At 52.8% G+C, this 19,438-nt stretch overlaps 1 protein-coding gene across 17 annotated transcripts in view; it reads left to right on the top strand.

Moving 5' to 3' along the window:
* DENND1A (DENN domain containing 1A) overlaps window positions 1–19,438 on the top strand; it is a 490,265-nt gene that overhangs the window by 443,216 nt on the left and 27,611 nt on the right. For 11 of the 17 annotated variants that reach the window (XR_004626573.1, XM_034664472.1, XM_034664473.1 and 8 more), the window contains one exon: window positions 19,239–19,295. The exons of the other annotated variants lie outside the window; for them this stretch is intronic. Coding sequence is in view for 10 of the 11 variants with exons in the window: in XM_034664472.1 (XP_034520363.1) it covers window positions 19,239–19,295 (57 nt within the window). In the remaining variant the exon portion in view is untranslated. The remainder of the gene's footprint in view (window positions 1–19,238; window positions 19,296–19,438) is intronic. 17 annotated transcript variants of the gene reach the window in all.

Raw genomic sequence — 19,438 nt, 5'->3', positions numbered from 1 at the left:
GGAAAAGCTGCCCAGCCAGTAAACGCCTTCTCAGCACCCTTGGCTCCGAGTGCCCTGAGAAACCCCTTCTGCCCGTTGAGCTTGGAAGTCACACACGATTCCCTTCAATTTAGCCATTGCATCCCAAACATCTCCAACAGATGTTCCGGTGTTCCCCAGACACCTCAAACCACAAGTCTCCAGTCCGAACATACACTCCCCGACAGACTCGCTCCTCACCCACCATCTCCACCTCAATGAATGGCACCACTGTCTCTCCAGAAGCCTGGGTACACTCACTGTCGCCTCATGGCCTCTCCCTTCCGCCTCCTGGGCACTGCTCAGTTCCTCTCCTCTCCACGGCCTCCCTCATAGCTTTGGTTCAAGCTGTGTTGTCACTCAGCTGGGCGGTTCCACAGTCTCCTGACTGGCCTCTGGCCTTCAGACTTACCCCCACTACACAACCCACACGGCCTTGCAGGGTCCACTTGAGGCATCCACAAGTGGCCTTGTCACCTCCCTCTCCTTCCCACCCCCAAACATTCCCTCTTCATCTTTGGCTTGGCACACAAGGCCCTCCGTGGTCTACCTGTCTGTCCTCAGAGCAGGTCCCTTTTGTAAATCCCCAGAATCCCCTGGGAAGAGTTAGCTGCTCCCGTCTTTATGCTGCCCTTAGAACTTGGCACATGCAGAGCGTCTCGCACAGCCTCGTAATTATTTCTTTAATGCTTGTCCTCCCCTGTGAGAGTATGAGCCTCTGGAAAGTCTACCACAAGCCCTGGCACTGAACTGGCAGGCAGTAAACGTCTTAAGGTTTTATTATTGATGTGGATTTTTAAATTGATTAATAATTGATTGATTATTGTTTAATTACTTGCTGTTTGTCCAGCCGGTTATTTGGTTTTATTTCAGTTGCTATGCTTATAATTCTGTTCATGTGAAGAAGAAAAATGAATATTCCATTAGTGGCCAAAAACTACTTCCAAATCACTTTCCATAAATAAGGGTTTTATTTCCAAGTAGAAACAGCTTTGTATTATAGGAATTTAGATCCTCTTAGTTCGTGTTTTTATGAACTCCCAAGGTCTAGTCCTGTATGCCTTGGGAAAGAGGGGTAAAAAGCAGAGAACTGGAATCCCCACCCTCACCCCCATCCCCAGGATGAGTTGACCTAGGGAGCAGGGGAGCAAGGGAGAAAGCAGGCAAGGGAAGGAAAAGCCTGGTGTCCCTTGAATTATATCATATAAAGCAAAGATTTTGTCTATAAGAGATGAAGCTGCATGACCAAATGCAAAGTATGAATTTAACTTGGGTTATGGTGGGAGGTTTTTTTTAAGCTTTAAAGACATTCCCAGGGAAGTTTGGCAGATTTGAAGATGGACTAGGATGTTAGTCAATACGATGGAATTATTGTTAATAATCATGGTTTGGGGGGGTGTTCTTCCTAGGAGATGCACACTGAATCATTTAGGGGCAAAGTACCAGGAAGTCTGAAACTTGCTCTCGAGTGATGTAGTCAAAATATTATGCAGGTGCACACGCACGTACATACCACCTGTTCATGGAAACAGAAAATGCAAATACAGCCCGCATCCCCCACAAAAACGTAACTACTGAAAAGGCAGATGCTGATCAGTTGCTGGGGGACAACGTGGGAGAGAGGACAACGCACAAAGCATCAGGCAGCTGTGGAATTAAATTTCGGCTCTGTTACTATCTAGCTTTTACTAACCTCAGTGAAATTAGTTTCCCCATCTTGGGAGTGGTGGTAATAGTCCCCATGTCATAAGTTGTTGTAAGGATTCAGTGAGTCTCTTCAACTAAGTGCTGCACATAGGCCCTCAGTAAATATGTGTATTTCTCCGGGGTGGGGGGGTTGCGGAGAAGGGTAAGCTGTCAGTCACCCCCTGACTTAGCGGCAGCCCCCCTGCCTGTACACCCTGGTGACTGACCTGCGTCCCCACCGCTCTGGTGGGAAAACCAGCACCTCAGCGGAAAAGGGCTTGCATCACGGAGCAGAGGGTGAAGGGCTCACAGGATGGCCAGGAGATGGCGCCGGCGGGAGCAGATTCCGAGCTTCTGGCTGGCTAGAGAGGCCACGCATGGGGCACGTTGGGGCACCAGATGTGAGGAGCTGGCAAGCATCGTGGTCCGTGGTCCAAAGTCATTTTCTTGGCCTAACTCATCAGCTGTGCTTTCGCAGTCCGCAAAGCAGAGTCCCGGCCTGCTGCTCTTTCAAACCCTGTTACTTCCAAATCCTGGTTTCCCTTTTCCATCACCCCTCTTCCTGCTGTCTCAGCCGTGTGTGCGCGTGACGGCAGGTGCTACCGTAGTGGTCCCCCAGTCTAGCCCCTCTGGCTCCAGTCCAGCTTTTTTGCCAACTGCAGCGTGACTGCAGACCATCCCACCCCCAGTCCTAGTGGGTTGGCTATCCCAAGTTGTTTTGACTCATTCGCTGCCATTCCAAAAGCAGCAAGGGCCCTAACTGCTGGTGGGTTTTTTTAAGGTTTAAAAAGGTTTAAGGTTAAAAAAGACCCTTGTCAGGTCTGCCCGGGGAGGGTGACTGGCGGGCCTGTCTTTCCATGTGGACTCACTTTTTCAGAGTCCAGGCTACCCCAGAGACAGCTTTCCAATGGAAGGTTACCAAGGCCAGGGTTTGCTCCTCTGAGCACACATGTTCGATTTGGGAGGGAACACTTGCCAATCAAAGAGAGAACTCAGATTCTGGAAATTCATAACAAGTGGAAAATTCTGGAGAATTCTGGTTAAGCCTTCTCAGAAACTATTCCTGTCATCCCCGGGAGCTTGAGAAGGCCGGAGAGTTCAGCACGAGGCGGGGGGGTGGGGGTGGGATTTCCTGACGCACGGTGGAAGGGCTGGGAGGTGTCAGCGGCCAGGAAAAAATCCAGGTTCACGAGCAATGTGCTGCCTGAGCTACAGCACCCGGGCCCCATTCAGCACAGGTGAGGATGGCTACAGGACCAGGGGCTGGGGTCAGCTCCCTCCCTGACCACCCCCCCCCCAGGACTTCTGAGCACTTTAGCAACAGTCTAAGCACCTATTCTGTGCAAGGCATTGGATGGTCTGAGGGCCGTCGTGGGAGGAGTGTGAGCAGGACTTGTTCACTGCATGCCAGGTACTACCCCGAGACCCAGAGAAACGTATTCCAACTCCGGGTGTCGTGCTAGGCAGTTCCCACAGGTTAGCCCACTTAGTCTTTTAAGCCCCCCAGGGGATCCTCAGGTAGCATCTCCCCTTGCAGGGGGGAGACAGGCCAGAGACAGGGACAATGGAGACTTGCTACAGCTTAGAAGCAACAGTCAGGATTCAAAGCCATGTTGCTTATGACTAGAGCTCAGGCTTGTACCCCAGCTCTGTGCTGAGAACACGGCACCTTTGTTTTGGTGGCCCCAGTATCCGCTTCTAACTCATTCCTGTTTCAAGAGTTTCTCTCACTGCCATGTCTTAGTCTGTCGTTGACCTCCCCCAGAGCTGCCCCACCCCACTTCTGCCAGGGCATCAGTCCACTGCACCCCTACATCTCTCTCTTTCCAGGGTCACATGTTGCTCTCCTCAACTGGTCTGTGAGGCACAGGGGTCTCAGAAAACATCAGCAAGCACTAAGATAGGCCAGCTCTTTGGTCCTGCCAAGTGTGCGACCATTCCCAGGATTCCCTCTCCGATCACAGATTTGCCTGGTGCTCAGAGAACTTACCCAAATATTAGGGCCCTGCCAGAGTAACCCCCACCCAAGACCCCCTACCCACACCCCTTTTGGGCTGGAGGCACTTGCCATCCTCCAAGGCCAGTGCTTGTCACCTTGCAAGACCCTGCTAAGTGCCCCCCCCCCCGGACAGAGTCCCATCTTTTTGTCCCCAGCACACAATTTGTACTCATTCATTGCACTGCTCTTCATGGGCATCTGCTCCAGGCCAGACCCCATGCTGGGGGCTGGGGACTGTGGGGCAGGGGTGGGGGGCTCCATTAATCAACTCCTACCCTATCCGCTGCCAGGAATATCCTTCCTCTTCGGTTCCTCCTGACAAAAGCCCATCAACCTGTCAGGCCACCTCAAGAGCCCCTTCCCTCAGAAGCCCTCCCTGCCGCCTCCGAGCAGAGCTGTCCCCTCCCTGCCCTGGGTCAGCACCATCCCCTTGCGTTGACACCCTGTCCCAAGACAGGGACCATATCAGCCTCAGCTCTGTGACCTTGGCAGCCTCACAGGGCCTGGTGCAGATGACTTGCCCAGGGAGAGTTTGGGGAATGACCAAGTGGTGAGTGAGTGAATACATGAAAGGTGGCAAATCACAGGAAGAGGTGGGGGAAGTTCGTGCACTCCTTGAGCCCTTGAGCAGCCAGTCAGTTCAGCAGAGAGGGAGGAACCAAAAGCAGGGGTGGCTGGTGTTCCGCAGTGCCTGTGTTCCCTTTACAGCCCCACATGCGGTGCCGCGCCTGAGCGACAGGCCTCCTGTGTCCCCCGAGTCTGTACACACTCAGCAGCGTGACAGCGGGGCCTCTTTGCCAGAGGACTGACCAGAGCCTAAAAACAGCATTTCTTTTAAGGTCTGTGCTGGAGCAGCTCTGAATCCAGCTCCCTGCCAGGGAGATATTGAGCCCAGCAGGACAAGAGCAGGAAATCTGATTCAGCGAGACCAGAGGAGGCATTTTCTCGGATTAGAATTCTCTGTGCCAAAGGTGGGGAGTTTATCACAGTAGGGAAGGGGAAATAAAACATAAAATATTGAAAATAAATTATATCCCACAAGCAAGATCCTCTGAGAGAATCGACTCGGTGTCAGGGGCCGTGCAGGGAGTCCCCACCCCATGGCTACAGGAGTGCTGTGCCAGGAGCTGCCTGTCCCGTTTGGCCCCCATCAGCTCCTAAGCACATGTGTGAACTAGGTAAATTATTAACCTGGCCATGCCCAGAGGGAGGGGATGACGGGGACTAACCGAGCGGTGGCACTGGAAGGAGGGGTCAGATGGATTGGGTTGGTTTTCATTATAACGTGGACGGACGGTGTGGGACTCAGGCCTCTGACAGGCATCACCTCACTTAACCTTCTGAACAGTCCTTTAAGATCGTGCAGTTGCTATTATCTCCAAAAAGCCAATGCTCAGAGAAGTTAAGCAACTTTCCCAAGGTCACACAGTAAGTGGCAGAGCAAAAATTCCAAACCAGGTCTATCTGATGCTGGAGACCGGGCTCTCCCTCAGTCTGCCCCTCTCGTCGGACCCGCATCATCATTTTCACCTGGTTCCTGAGGCATCTGGTGGTAGCTGCCGGTGGTTTGGGACCTGCCTAGACTCCAGCAGTGTGGCATAGGATGGCCGTGGAGATCACGGTCACTTTGTTCTGCCTCTCCCTCACTCCTGGCTAAAGCTCACGGCCACTGCCTGGATTTGGGACTTGGCTTTCTCCCCGAAATAAACCTACAGAATCCCAGATTCCTTAACACCGTTAAGGGGCAGTGGGGGGGGGTTGCAAAAGCAGCAGCAATGCTGCCCTCCTGGTGTTTGCCGGGTGTTGGGCAGGGTGCCCAGTAGGTGTTTGCCTCGTTTCACAGGGTCTTACCCAGACTGGGACACTAGGGTCTAGAGCGCCGCTTTTCAGGAGGGGCAAGGGCCTCACTCTAATCCCCTGGCTGGTTGGCTGGATTCGGATTCAAAGCCCTGGCTTCTCCTACCTGACCTCCAGCCCCCCTGACGGGGAGGCAGCTTGGCAGCAAAAGCTGCACGCCAGCCTCCTGCACACTCGATCTGAGATCGCGCTGACCGTGTCCCTGATTTAGGTTATTGTTTTGCCCGCGTTAGTTTTATTGTCAGTCTGCTTCGTTCCATGTCTTCTGGAATATTGTATCGCATTTGTTTGTTTATCCTGCAGAGAATTTTAAAATGTAATAAAAGTACGAAAACAGAATATATAAAAGGGACTTCTCCCAGGGGATTGTTGATTGTATCCCACTTGAAATGCAAAGTGTGGTAGGGGATTAACATTGCCTGGAAGCAGTTGAAACTGAATTTCTGAGAATTTGCTGCCCATCAGCCATATGGTTCGATGGTTACAACTACCTCCTTGGCCCTCCCTGGTGTGCCCCAGTCCCAAACTCCTTCTAGGTGGATCCCTGTTTGCACTTTCCAGAGAAGCAGAGGATAAAATGTTTGCAGAAGGACAGTGGGTTGGATCTTGGCAAGACGGTGCCTTGAGAGGCCAGGTGGGATAAAATAGTCAGCAGAAACCAGGAGATGGGGACTAACCAGGGGATGGTTCTCTCCACAGATCGGGGGATGGGGGGTGGGGAAGGGGCAGGAGGGAAGCTTCTGCCCCAGGGCTGTCTTCCAACACTTTTATTTGCCCAAACCATGATGACCAGCTAAAAATTCTTCCCCTGCTGCCCTCCTGTCTTTGTGACTAAAATTCCTGAAGTTTTTTGCCAGGCAGAACTCTGAGTTATTCTTTTATGCCCTCTTTAATTCCTTCCTTCACTTATTCAACATGTAATGAGCAGCATGCAGCTGCCAAGCCCTGCCCAAGGCCCCCGGGTCACAGAGGAATAAGAAGTTGTCCTGCCTTCATGGCACTCATTGTCTGGGAGAGACAGTCAGCAAACCATACCGAAAGAGCAATGCTAATGGACATAAGGGTACTGGCTGGAGAGGGGCCCTAAGATGTCTGGGGGAACCAGGGCAGGCTTCTCAGAGGAGGTGACATTTCTGCTGGATATTAGGTGGAGCCAGAGGAGGAGGCCGTTCCAGGTAAAGAGAGTGACATACGTAAAGGACAGGAGAAGCTGGCTCTTCAGAGAAGAGGGGGGCTAATGTGGGGAAGCAAGAGGCCAGGAGGCAACCGGCAAGGGCTGGGAGCCAAACTGCAGAGGTGGGCAGTGCCCGGGTCTTGGGGGAGCTTGAAATGTATCTTGTGGGTGTCCAGGAGCCAGTGAGGGTTGTATCTGAGGGAATGGCATCTGGGAAGATTTACGCTGGGCCACCATGGGAACGGGGAAGTAGGGAAACTGCTAACGAGGCTGCTAACTCACAGGCAAGAGCTAGTGGGGTCTGACCCAGGACCCCATTATGGGTGTGAAGACGAGGGAAAGATGGGAGAGAGACCTGGGAAACAGACAGAACTTGGTGATCCGCAGGATGCTGTCCGTGGGAGCTGTTGGCGTTCTCCCTTAGAATGATACAAGGCTGGACGCAGGCTGCATTTCTCTTCCTCCAGCCAACATGCTCTAATGAGATCTGAGGCACGGCCCATGACAACAGGGACATCTGTTGGGGTGTGCAGGACCAGTGGCCATCCGCCTCTGTAGCCCAGGGTTCTGCTGAGGGACAGAATGGGCAGCCTGGAGGAAGTAGGTTACAGTGACCTCTACCCTCTCTGTCCCGCTTTTGCCCCAAGGCCAGCTACCAATGCCCTTCCTTTTTCTACTCTCTCGGGGTCCTGGAACCAGGGTACCCGTAGCTTCTTCCAGCCTTCCAGCCTCTCTCCCATCCCAGGGTGTGGAGTGTTACGGCTCCTGCTCTCTGGGTTGCCAGCTCTCCCGTGTCCCGGGTCATCTCCACCAAGGATGATGTACAGTATTATGCTAAACCCACTTTATGGCCCCTTAAAATGCAGCCTCTGCCCGTGATGGATGGAGAGCATCCGGTTGTTTAGCCAGCCACTTACGGTTTGTCGCAAACCTGCAAGAACCACATGCAGGCATCTTGTTAGGCCTGTTGCGACAAGGACCCCATAAATAAATAGCAGAGCGTGTCTTGGTGCATCAGGGCTGGGGTATGGAAATAGAGGCACTGTATAAATAATACATATTTACAAAATAAATATATCAGTACGTTAGCATATGCAGCCCTAACCAAATCACCCAGCGTAACAACCCGAAAGGCTCCGAGGGTCGGCCACGTGATTGGCTCCCATCCATCAGTGTGCATCAGCATTAGAAATGACCGCCGAAGAGAGGGGGTCCTCCTCCTGCCTGCTGACCTCGAGGCCTTTGAATTGAGGCAAGTGGTGCGGTTGCAGGTGGGCATCCTGACACACAGCTTTCCTGCCAGGGTTTGAAGCCTACCGCGGCCGTGTGTTCCTACAGATGTCTTGAGGTCTGCTGCCAAACAGAAGGCTGATTAGCACTAAGTTGCAGGATGTAATGGGGTGCACCTCCAGGAAGATGGCTAGCTGGCGGGGCGGGGAGGGGGGTGGAACGGATTTTCGAATCGTGCAGATTTGCTTTAGCTTACGAAGAGAATCCGTGGCTTGACTTCCCTGGTGACTCTTACCAGAGGCCTGTAACTTTCAGCCTTTCACCCTGAAGATAGCGCTGCGTTTTCAGAAAGGCGGTTCCCTGTCTCTGCCGCCCCTTTCTGAGCCGTGAACCCCACTGGGCATCTGGCTCTAGCATCTGGAGTTCCGAAGCAGCAGCTGACAGAATGGCCACTGGAGTGGGCGCCCCTCCCCTCGCTCGTAATGGCACAATGCTGGATTTCAGTATTTTAAATGAAAAATATATGCAGTTAGCTGTGCGCTGACAATGTCCTTGAGGATTTGACAGTGAGATTTTCCAGCAGTTGGTCTTCGTTAGGATCCTGGCGGTGTTTAATAAGGCAGTCGAACTGCTGGCACCTTGGGTTCCTGTTTGTTCTCCGAGGGCTCTGGGGCTGCTGCGGTAAGCACATCGACCAGAGCTGATCATTACAAGGGCGTACGCCACCATGAATAAAAATGTCACACGTTTTCCCATCTCACAGCGGTACAAAATGTCAGTCCTGTCAAACACACATTGCGGGGAGCTGTGTGCAGTCCGTACAAATTGGAGAGCTGCATATTCCCCCAGCCTTCTGATATTCTTCATTTGAAGCTGAAGAAAAACAGTTGTTAACCTATTAGCTAGGATTTTAAACTCTGCTGAGGCGGTGGAGGGGTAGACTTTGACACAGATAGAAATGTATTCCAGGGTCCAGGAATTTTAAAACCCGGTTCTCCATCCATTTGTTACAAGGGAAGAAAAAAACCCCTCTGTCGAGTGAACCTGACTGTCTGTCTTTAACAGACACACTGGGGAAATTTGGGGATGTTTCACATCTAAGCTTCCTAGTGCTTCCCACTTTTGCATTCCACTCAAAAAGTCTCCTGCTTTTTGGGATGGCCCTGGGGCGCAACCTGTTGGACCAGGATACCTCTAGGTTGGGAGTTTTTCCTGATCAAAAGCCTGCCAGAAATGTTGCCAGCCTTGCAGACTGAGTGACTGGAGTCCAGGGACAATGACTGGTTGGTCCGGGTCCATCGAATGCTGGGTGATGGCCTCCCTGATCATTTCGTAGCCAGTCCCACGGTCTTGGGCAAGCGTGCACTTTGCACATAACTATGTGCGGGCCTTGTGCCCGGAGCCAGGGGTCCAGGTGTGAACTAGACACAGCACCACCTTTGAGGGGCCCGCTGTCATCAGGGGAGGGACAGAAGAAAGAAGCCCGACTCTGTCAAGCCAGGAAGAGAGAGGTGGCTTCCAGGGAAGGGAGAGACCTGTGGGATGAGCAGGACCCATCAGGAAGGCAAGCACGAGAAGGGCACACAGGACAAGCACGTGATCACAAAGAGCGGGAGCACGTGAGGGACAGGGCAGGGTCTGTATCGGGCTTGCCGGAAGGGGCCGCTTGTGGCAGGGTGCGTCATGGGGCGGGTGGGGGCAGGGCTGGCCTTGGCTGGCCTGCCAAGGACAGTGTGTGGGGCTGTGACCAGCTTCCCGGGCTGCAGGTGGATGAGGGGGTGGGGGAGAGCAGCAGGGAGAGCAGTGTGGAGGCCGTTGTGACATCAGACTCTCTGTCCAGAGGCTGCAGTGCAGTCCTATCTGTACCACTGCAAAATCAGGCGAAGATTTTTATTTTAATTTGTTGGTGGTGTACTGCTTGGGGTGGACATCATTCTGGAGATGATAAATTAGCCTCGGTTTTGCTGAGCTGGCCCCGGCCCTTAAATGCACTGAGCAAACCCTCACTGAGTCAGGACACAGGCCTGGTGAAATGCAGGTGGTGGCAAAGATGGACCCTTCTGTGTGGTCAGAACAGACAGAGCAGGACAAAAAGCTCAAAGGATATTAGAGGAGAATTCCCAGGGAAAGGGGAGCACCCTCAGTCTTGAGGGGATACATTTCAGCACCTTCCTTATGCTATGTATATCGGGTGTGATGGAAGGAGTGTGGGCTCCTTTGGGGCCAGACATAGCTGGGCTTGGATCCTTGCTCTGCCACCTGTTAGCTGTGAGGCCTAGCCTGGACAGGTCACTGAGCCGTGTAGCCTCAGTTTCTTCATCTGCCAAATGGGGATTTTACCTTCTCTGCAGGGTTGTTGAGGTCATTAGAGACCTTACATGTTGAGCTCCTAGCACAGGACCTGGTATGTAGCAAGTGCCAAAACACAGTAGCCCGTGCTGGTACCTGGGGGCTTTTCTCTCCCAACATCTGGAAGCCCCTCCTCCTATCCCCCCACCTCCTGGGAATGTCACCCAGGCACCCACCTCCAGCTTCTGTCTGGGCAGAGAATGGCACATATCAGCAGAGCTCCCTGCCCAGCCGCCAGCCACCGGCCGCATCTGGTGCCCGACCTCCGGCCGCCAATGGGATGCCCCCTATTCAACGGGAGCAGCTGCACCTGACTAAAAACAAAAGGCTCCCCTCCCCCGCCCCACTTCTGGCCGTCCTCCCTACCTCCCCGCCTCTGTCCCCCAAGCGGCTGGGGTCACCCGGCCCCCTCACAGCCTTCCTCACAGCTGCCTCGCCGCTTTTGTTCAGCATGTGAACTTCCCCATCAGCCAAGCTCCTTGCACGGGAAGTAATCAGGGATCTTGACAAGGCTTCAAACCACAAATGCCACTACAAATTAACCAGCACCACTACAAAATACTACTCCTGTCAACATCAGGGAGGAACGCAGTGCTCTTCAGGACCAGACTGAGATGTCTTTCAGCTCCGCACTCACTCACTGCAGAGAAAGTGCCTAGGACCAGCCTGAGAGAATGGCCTCACCAGGTGACTTGTTGCGGGGACTGAACCCTAAGCACACCCTCTCCAGAGACGATGGCTGACAGACCCAGTGGCAGGTGCTGTGGCTTTTCTCAGAGGGCCACCGTCAGTCCTGAATGCCCCCTCACAGATGGTGCCTCTGGATGGCGAGTCACAGGGCACATTGAGACCTTCCTCTGGAGCCCAACAGCCACAGACTGAAGACCAGCGCCACCAGCTCCCTAACTATGTCGTGTGAAGTTCCGCAAGAGGCTTCTGTTTCCCCGTCTTGAGAATGGGGATCATGATAGAGCCTCTATCCAGAGTTATAGGACTGACCGGGATATTCGGAGTAACACTGGCCCATCCAGGGTGCTCCAGGATGAGACACCACTACCCCCCACCCTGCCCCAGTCCCCTTTCACATGAAGAAGCACCTCCTTGTCACCTGGTCTGGGCCGGTTGAAAACTTCTTCCTCAGCCATAATAGAAAAGTCCACCCTGGGCCACATCTTGTAAGAGATTATAGCCTGGAGCTTACAGGTGCTCAGGGCCCGAAGATGCCAGGACCCCGTCGAGGGGCCCCGGGCCCTGCCCCGCACTGCCGGCACAGAGTGAGTGCCACAGGACACCAGCGCCCAGCCTCTCCAGCCATCCTTGCTGAAACTCTGAAGACGAGGCAGGCATTTGATCCTCACACCAAGCAGGACCAGCGCTCTCAAGGGTGGACGAGAGGACCGCAGGCAATGACAGGAGCTGGGGGACAGGTAGGAGCTGTGCCTGAGAGAGCTGGTTGGGCATTTCAAAGGAGACACTCCACACAAATATAGCTTCAATACACTCCTTTTTGGAGGCATATCAAAAGGAGCCCTCTTTTATTTCCATATCTTGCATAATAGAGACTTTCCAGTCCCAAGGAGTAGAGGAGGCCTGCTCTCAGCCCAGAGGCCCTTTGTAAAGCCATGGAAAGCTTTGTCTTCCTCTCCCTACCGGGCCGTTTCATGCATAGGTCAGAGCATTGATGTGGCTACTAGCCAGGAAAATTAACCAGGTGAACTCTCTCCTCGTGAAGCAGTGACAGAGTTTAATTGTAAATTTTCTCTTTCTCCTTCTCTCTTCTTGGGAGTGTTATCGGGTTGGGTCACGTCCCTAGGACAGAGAAATCCCAGGCATCTGTCCAGCCTCCCCTTTGGGAACACCAGGGCCTCCTCCTTGTGGACTAAACAGTCTGATGGGGAAGAGACAACTTACCACCATTCAGACACAGGACCTGAGACCCCCTTTGGGGCCAGCCTGGGAGGCCAGCTCTCATCCTGCAGCTGCCGTTAGGCACCTTCTCCAGCCCTTGGGAAGGGGCAGGGTGGGAGCCCTGGCTGGCTCCCTAAGCAGGTTGCCTCCCCACCGCCAGCTTTGCATGCACAGCCTTCTGCCTTCAGCAAAGCTGGTTGGTCCCTATGGCCTCAGGCATCTGTGTTCTTCTTCTTCCTTCCCATGCCACCAGGCTCCGGTTGGCATCTGGCCTGTCTCCCCACCGACTTTGACATTTCACCTTCTGTGTGGCATTAGGTGGCACCTGTTTCTCTACCCCCTCCCTGCACCTGGTTTCGCAGAAGCCAAATGGGGATGCTGGTGGTGACGTTGAAGGGATGATCGGATGATCTAAGGTGTGTCCTCCATGCGGACTGAGTAAATCCATGCTTTGCTTCCTAAACAGCCCCTCCCACGTACATCACAGGACCCCTGCCCCAGCCCACAGTTAACTTGAGATGAGCTCTTTAACCCTCTTCCGAAGGCCTGTCATCCACTGCTCTATGTGACCCTGGGAAAGTCCTTGCCTCCCCTCATCTGTGAAATGGGGTAATGACCCTCATTCCTGTCCAGAGGATTCCCCTGGCTAGTGAGTGAGCTGGTTAGTGGTTAGGCACCGGACCCTGCGGGCGGGAAGTGCTTTGGCTCTGCGCACTGTGCAGGCTGACCCTCCCCCCACACACACACTGCACTCTCTGCCCCAGGTCCGTGCTGCCAGTCAAGCATTCTCCACCTTGTAGCCCTGTGCAGGGCACCCGCTCATCCATGCTGCCCGGGTAATTAAGTTGATATTCCAACACGGCTTCCCCTCCTGACCTTTTGGAAACAATGTGTTCTGCTGCATCAACAAATTAACTGCAAATCAGATGCTGTCCTCGTAAATGTGGGTTTCATATCCAATGAGCATACTCACCTGGCCCACACGGCTGACTGATGCAAATGCCAAGGGCCGGGCAGAGGCCAAAAGTTCCTCTTCTCTTTGGGACTTCCGTGTCAATCATACTTCGAGCTTACCCTCTCACGTTTACATCTTGCCATAGTTGGGTGGCCAGGGCTGGTGAGTTCACAACACGGAGGCCTAGGCAGGACCCTGTGGCTGGGGGGAAATGTCTGTCCTTAGAAGCCCACCCATCCTCCTCCCATCCATCTTCTACACCAAGGACACCAAGGCCTCTGATATGTCCCTCCCTGCCTAAATCCCTCCCATCTGCTCTCAAGAGAAAAGTCACATTTCTTAGCCTGATATTCAAGGCCCTATTATGTGACACCCTCCCCCCATCAGCCCATCCAAGGTCCTGGCCTGCCTTGTCCTCATATTCATCCTTGCTCTATTCATATTGGGCCACTGTGGTTCCCCATACCATGCAATTGAACTCCCTACCACGCCCATCCAGTAAGAAGCTCTTCTCTGCACCTCCACAGACTTCTGCAACCCTCTATCCCTGCTGTGTTGTAACCCCTCAATCAGAGAGGGAGCCCTTAGAGGACAGGACCATATCCTGCTCACTGATGTGCAGTCTATATGCCACTGTTTGTTAAATTAATGAATAAATGAATCATGTGCCTCCTTTGGAATGCCCTGGAAAGAACTGCTCGAATAAAGAAGGAAGGGGAAGGTGTGAGTCACTCTCTCACGAGCCTCTTCTCTTAGACACAGATCTCTAACAACAGATTCTAACTTCAAATGGATCAGAAAAACCATATCAGAAAGGATTCCAGATGACTTTAGAAATTTGGGTTGACAGGGTAGTACAGTATACTAAGAATACCTGCTTGTCTTAGTTCCTGCCACTAGCTTTGTGACCTCCTGCTAGTCCCTTAACCTCTCTGGGCCTCCTCTTTCCTGCCACTATAGCAGGGAAATAATCCTCCTCTAACTTACCTCACCAGGGGATGTGAGGCTCAAAGGAAGGAAGAGAAGCAGAAACCCGTTGAAAGGAAAACACATCATATAAATAAGAGAGATTATTATTAAAAATCCAGTACCTTCAACAGTACCTTGCTGACACTTCCTTGGAAAACCAAGGTCTTCACATCCACAGGACTTTTCTGGGAAGACTTGTGAATCCAGCGGGGAAGCGGAGGATCGGCTGGTACCGCGCATCGCCGGGGGCTGGGCCAGAGCCCCGCAGCCATGATTGCGCCCCAGCAACATCCTCACACGGGTGCCTGCGACTCAGGTGTTACTTCAGACAAGTGAACTGGGACTTAGGTTTATAAACTCACCCAAGCGGCCAAGCTGGTATTGAACTCAACTAGAAAACGACAGAGCCAAGACATGAGCCCACATCTTTCTAAGCCAAAGTATATTTCTGGGGGTTTTAGCCCAAATACTCTTTGTACTCTAAGAAAGATTTTTTCCGTGATGTAGGTCAGATGCCACCAGACCATACATTTCTTAAGGACAAGAACTTTATCTTTTTTTCTGAATCTGTGGGCCCTGGCTCCAAGCAGTTGTTCCATAAACATACACAGGAGGAATCTTTCCACTCTGTGGGAATGAATCTGCTTCCTCAATTGGACATGACCTTCGGGAAAACAGGTGCATGTGTTGATTATCAAAACCTCCAGCCCCACTAGCCTCCCCCACCCCCCGCCGTCCCAGCCCAGCTCAGGAAGTGCCAGATGAACTGTTGAATGGAACTCTTCTTAGCAGAAGATTGCCAAAGGCCTAGGCTTTTGAACTCACTCAAGAAACAGCAGTCAGTGTAGCCACATTTTGATCCAGTCAGGGAATTGGGGATCGCATACAACGTGATTTCTGTGCAAAGGTTCCTGGCCCTGGCCCTCTCAGTTCTCTGTTCCTTCTGATTTAAGGGGCTCCGGGGTTTGCCTCCACCTACTTCAGAGGTGGGAAGAGCACTGGAAGCACAGTTGAGGCCTGAGACCCACTCACAACACTATTACCAGCTGGGGGCCGTGAGTGGTCACTTTCCCTCTCTGCGGTCTGTTTCTTCGCCCACAGATGACGTGCTCCTTGCTGCTAGGGCCATGGGAAGACATGAGCAAGCTGCTCCCAGCCCTGGACTGCGGGCTGAGGTTCAGAGAAGAGTGAGAATAGATCTGCACCCTCAGGGAGTAGGGGGGCGTGGGGGGTGCTCCTGGCTCACCTGAAAGACTTCCTTTTTTTTTTTTTTTTTAAGATTTTATATTTATTTGACAGAGAGAGACAGCCAGCGAGAGAGGGAACACAAGCAGGGGGAGTGGGAGAGGAAGAAGCAGGCTCCTAGCACAGGAGCCTGATGTGGGGCTCGATCCCAGAACGCTGGGATCACGCCCTGAGCCGAAGGCAGATGCCCAACGACTGCGCCACCCAGGCACCCCACATGTGAAAGACTTTCAGTGTGTCCTGGCCAGATCCACAGCCTCCCCCGGCCCCGCTCACACCGTCGTAACCCCCACTTTCACTTAGTCCCCAATTCAGCTTCCAAGCTCTGGGGCCACGATCTGGAAAATGATATGTCGAGTTGATCCTTCCCTGGCTTCTTTCTTCACTCTCTCTTCCCACCCAGATCACTACCAGTCACCCCTGTGGCCTCTTCTAAGTGTCCCCAGAGTCCTCGGCTCTCTCCAGCCTGTGTCCCCAGCTGTCATCGCACCCCAGCAGGCTTGGGAAACTCTCCGAGTGTTGTGTTCACTGGCACCTGACCCTGTTTACCCCGGCGGTGGGGCCCTCACAGACATACCTCATTACCCTTTCATAGTGTCTTTAAATCCCCTTGACTTACTCTGCTTGCTTCTAGATCGGGTGTGACCAAGAGTCTGCCTTCTTCCCACCATTTATAAATTCAATTGCAGAATAACCAGCACTTCCTGGTGACAAAGGAAAATAAGTTAATTTCGAAATCTGGAGAACTAACTTTTTTTGATTCTGTACGTGTGCCAGGAAGTTAAAGCCAAAAATCATTTGCTGAGCACCTATTATGTACCAGTCCTATGCTGGCGCCCAGGATAAACAGAGAGATGAGACAAGGAGGCTAGGAACAACAGCCTATGTGCTGTGAATACACATTGGCAGGGGAGGGTAGGGAGGGCCTCTTGGGGGAGGTGGTGCTTGAGCCCGACACCCAAAGGACAAATAAGAGGCACCCAGAGTGAGACAAAAGGAAATGGAAGGGTATTGCAGGCGAAGGGGCCAGCATGGAAGCACAAGAACATGTGAAGCAGTGGGGGGAGCTGGAGGGAGAGCTGGGTCGGATGGCAGTGGTGTGGGGCCCAGGGGAGATGGGGGGAAACACCAGAGATGAGACAGCAGAGGTCTGTGGGTGGGGCCCAGCGTCTGGAGGGCTTTGAACACTTCGGGTGGCATTTTCCGGGGGCTATTAATGCCCAGTATAGGGAAAGGGAGTCTGGGTTCAAATAAATTGGAGAAATAGGACATAGAAGAAGAAAAGTTGATAGGGTTTTGCCTGTTTAAGGCGGGTTTTTTATTGCAAGACTTGGCAGCCTTTGCTGTGCTAACTGGCATTGTGAATCTCCAAAAGGAGCAAGGCAGTAGACAGCATTTCCCAGACTCATCTGGCTGGGGAACCCCCTTTTTTTCCTTCGTACAATGCGTTTCCCGGAATGCACTGGGAGACCCTGGCCTTCCACTGAGATGATTTAAGCTGGCGAGCGACATGACTGGGCGTGTATTTTTTTTAAGTCCCCTCTGGAGCAAGCATGGAGATGGATGGGGAGGGGAGAGGCTGGAGGGGGGGGATCCTGCTAACAGTTAATAGTTGCTAACATCTACTGACAGCCCTGTGGGAAGATCGTGGCCAACATGGTCTCTCTGAATCTTCCAGACAGCCCCCTCAGGTGGGTGGGGCCGTTACCTGCATTTGCAGGTGAGGAATGGAAGGCTTAGTTGGTTAAATCATGGGCCTGTAGAAATCCAAAGGGTAGAAGGGTGCTAGGGTTCAGTCCAAGACTGTCTGACCCCAGGGCCGCCCTGGGAGTGCTCTGCCACCCCCACCAGCAGGGATAGAAATAGCTCAGTCAGAGGCAATGACCCCTGAGGACTGGGCTGGAGAATGGGTCACCCAGCGGCAGGCAGAGCGGCCGAAAACAAGTGGCCAGTGGCNGGGGGGGGGGGGGGGGGGGGTGTTGTGGGGAGCCGTGTGACGGGTATAGACGAGGCAGCAGCCTATGCCTATGGGACTGTGCAGGCGGCTCCCCTCTCCCTGTCCTTTTACTTTCCCCTGCAGAGCAGTGGGAGCTGAGGGGCTCCATTCCCTTGTGCCCCAGACTTTTCCTGTAAACATGAAAGAGAAGAAATAGGGCTTAGTGGGTTGCCATGCTCATCTCACTGGGTGGCATCCCCACCCCCCAGGTGGCCTCTAGCTGAAGACAGGTCTGTGAGCATAGTGTGGCCCACACTGCCAGCTAACAGCACAGGACCTGGGAAGCCACAGTGTACCTCCCTCCAGACGTGCTCTGAATGTGCTGTGAGGGACCCCAATCTGGTACCGAGTCCCTCTGCCAACTCTCCCACAGGCCCTGTCCTGGGCAGCAGAGACCCAGGGACGCCTGAGACATGGCCCCTACTCTCCAGGAGTTGGGTACAGAGAGTGAGTCCCAAGGCAGGTGAGGCTCTAAAGCGCTGTCCAAGAGAAACGTAGCAGGAGCCTCTATGCAAGTCACATGTGGAATTCAAAATGTTTTAGTAGCCACATTAAAACGTAAAAAGAAACATGAAATTAACAATATTTAACCAAATGGCCAAAATAGTTTTTATTCCAACATGTAATCAATATAAAAAAATTATTGAGATGTTTTACATACTTGTTTCAGACTAAGTCTCCGAAATCCAGTGTGTATTTTATGCTTAGAGCGCATCTTAATTCAGACTCATCACATGTGGCCACTGGCTGCTGAAGTGGGCAGTACAGGGCTTGACTTGGTCAAATAATGGCATACCTTTGTGAACAGAGTGGCAGTACAGGGCTTGACTTGGTCAAATAATGGCATACCTTTGTGAACAGAGTGGCTGAATGGGAGGAACCGACTGGAAGCCTCACGGGGTTTGCAGAGGGTCCGTGGTCTTGGTCTCTCGCGGGTACTTACTTTCCTTACTCTGCCTGTCCATCTTCCACACCTGTTCAGGGCATCAACATGGGCAGGCAGTTGAAAGGACAAAGCTTGACTTTCAAAATAAAGGGTTGGCAAATACAGCCAAGAAGCCTGTGCTCTCTTGGTTTTTATTCAAATCCTGATTTCAAAAGCCAAGTGTTTTGTACAGTTTTATTTGTTCATCAGACATTTATTTTGCAGATATTTTTTCCCAAGGAATAAGGATGAGTCCCTCAAGGAAATGAACATTTGAAAGATAATGCAGGGTGCGGTGAGAGGGAGCCACTGGGTGATAAGTCCCACACAGCAGGGGGCATGGGGCAATGGGAGCATTGAAGACTTCATCGGACCCACTATCTTGAATAAGTAGACATTTACCAGGCAGATTGGGATGGGGTAGGTCATTCCACCCTGAGGGGCAGGCAGGAAACAAGGCATGGGAGCCGAGGGCCAGTTGAGGGCCTGCCCAAGTGAGCAAGGATGAAGGTTGGGAGGGGTCTTTGTGGGGCACGACAGAGCCCAGGTCTCAGAAGACTTGGAATGCCAGCCCAGAGCCTTGTTGCACTGTCACCGAAGGAGGCAGGGAGGACAGCAGAGGTCTCGAGGCTGGGGTGCAACAGGGTCACGTTGCGTTTTAGAAGTTTCCCCTGGCCTATGTGGAGAATGGCTGGAGGAGATCCAGACAGGAACCCTGCTGAGAAATGATTACAGAGATCCAGGCCTCAGAAATGCACGTGCAGGACCCAGTGACCAGTTGACACGGGGGTGAGAGAGCAGGAGGCATTGAGGATGTTCCTCGGGGTCTGGCTTGGGTAACTGGATGCTTCCTCTCATGTGCCATGTGTGCAAATGCATCCCGCCATCTCCACGTGTACTGATGTTTTAAGTTTCGCTTTAATGCAGCCACAAAGACTCCGTCCCACTCGCCCGCCGCCTCCCAAGATACAGCGCTCGAGGCCCGTGAGTAGCCGGTGGTTCTGCCCTCCCACCTAACACTGCCTGAGCCATTCTCCCCGCCTGACTAAACCTCGGGAGTTTGAACTCAGCTGCCTTGCAAAACCGAACCGGGAATTGGGCTTTTCAGCTTCCTTCTCTGCGTGGCA

The sequence above is a fragment of the Ailuropoda melanoleuca genome, chromosome 7 (genome assembly GCF_002007445.2).
Source record: "Ailuropoda melanoleuca isolate Jingjing chromosome 7, ASM200744v2, whole genome shotgun sequence".
NCBI lineage: Eukaryota > Metazoa > Chordata > Mammalia > Carnivora > Ursidae > Ailuropoda > Ailuropoda melanoleuca.
This window is presented reverse-complemented; position numbering and strand designations above follow the sequence as displayed.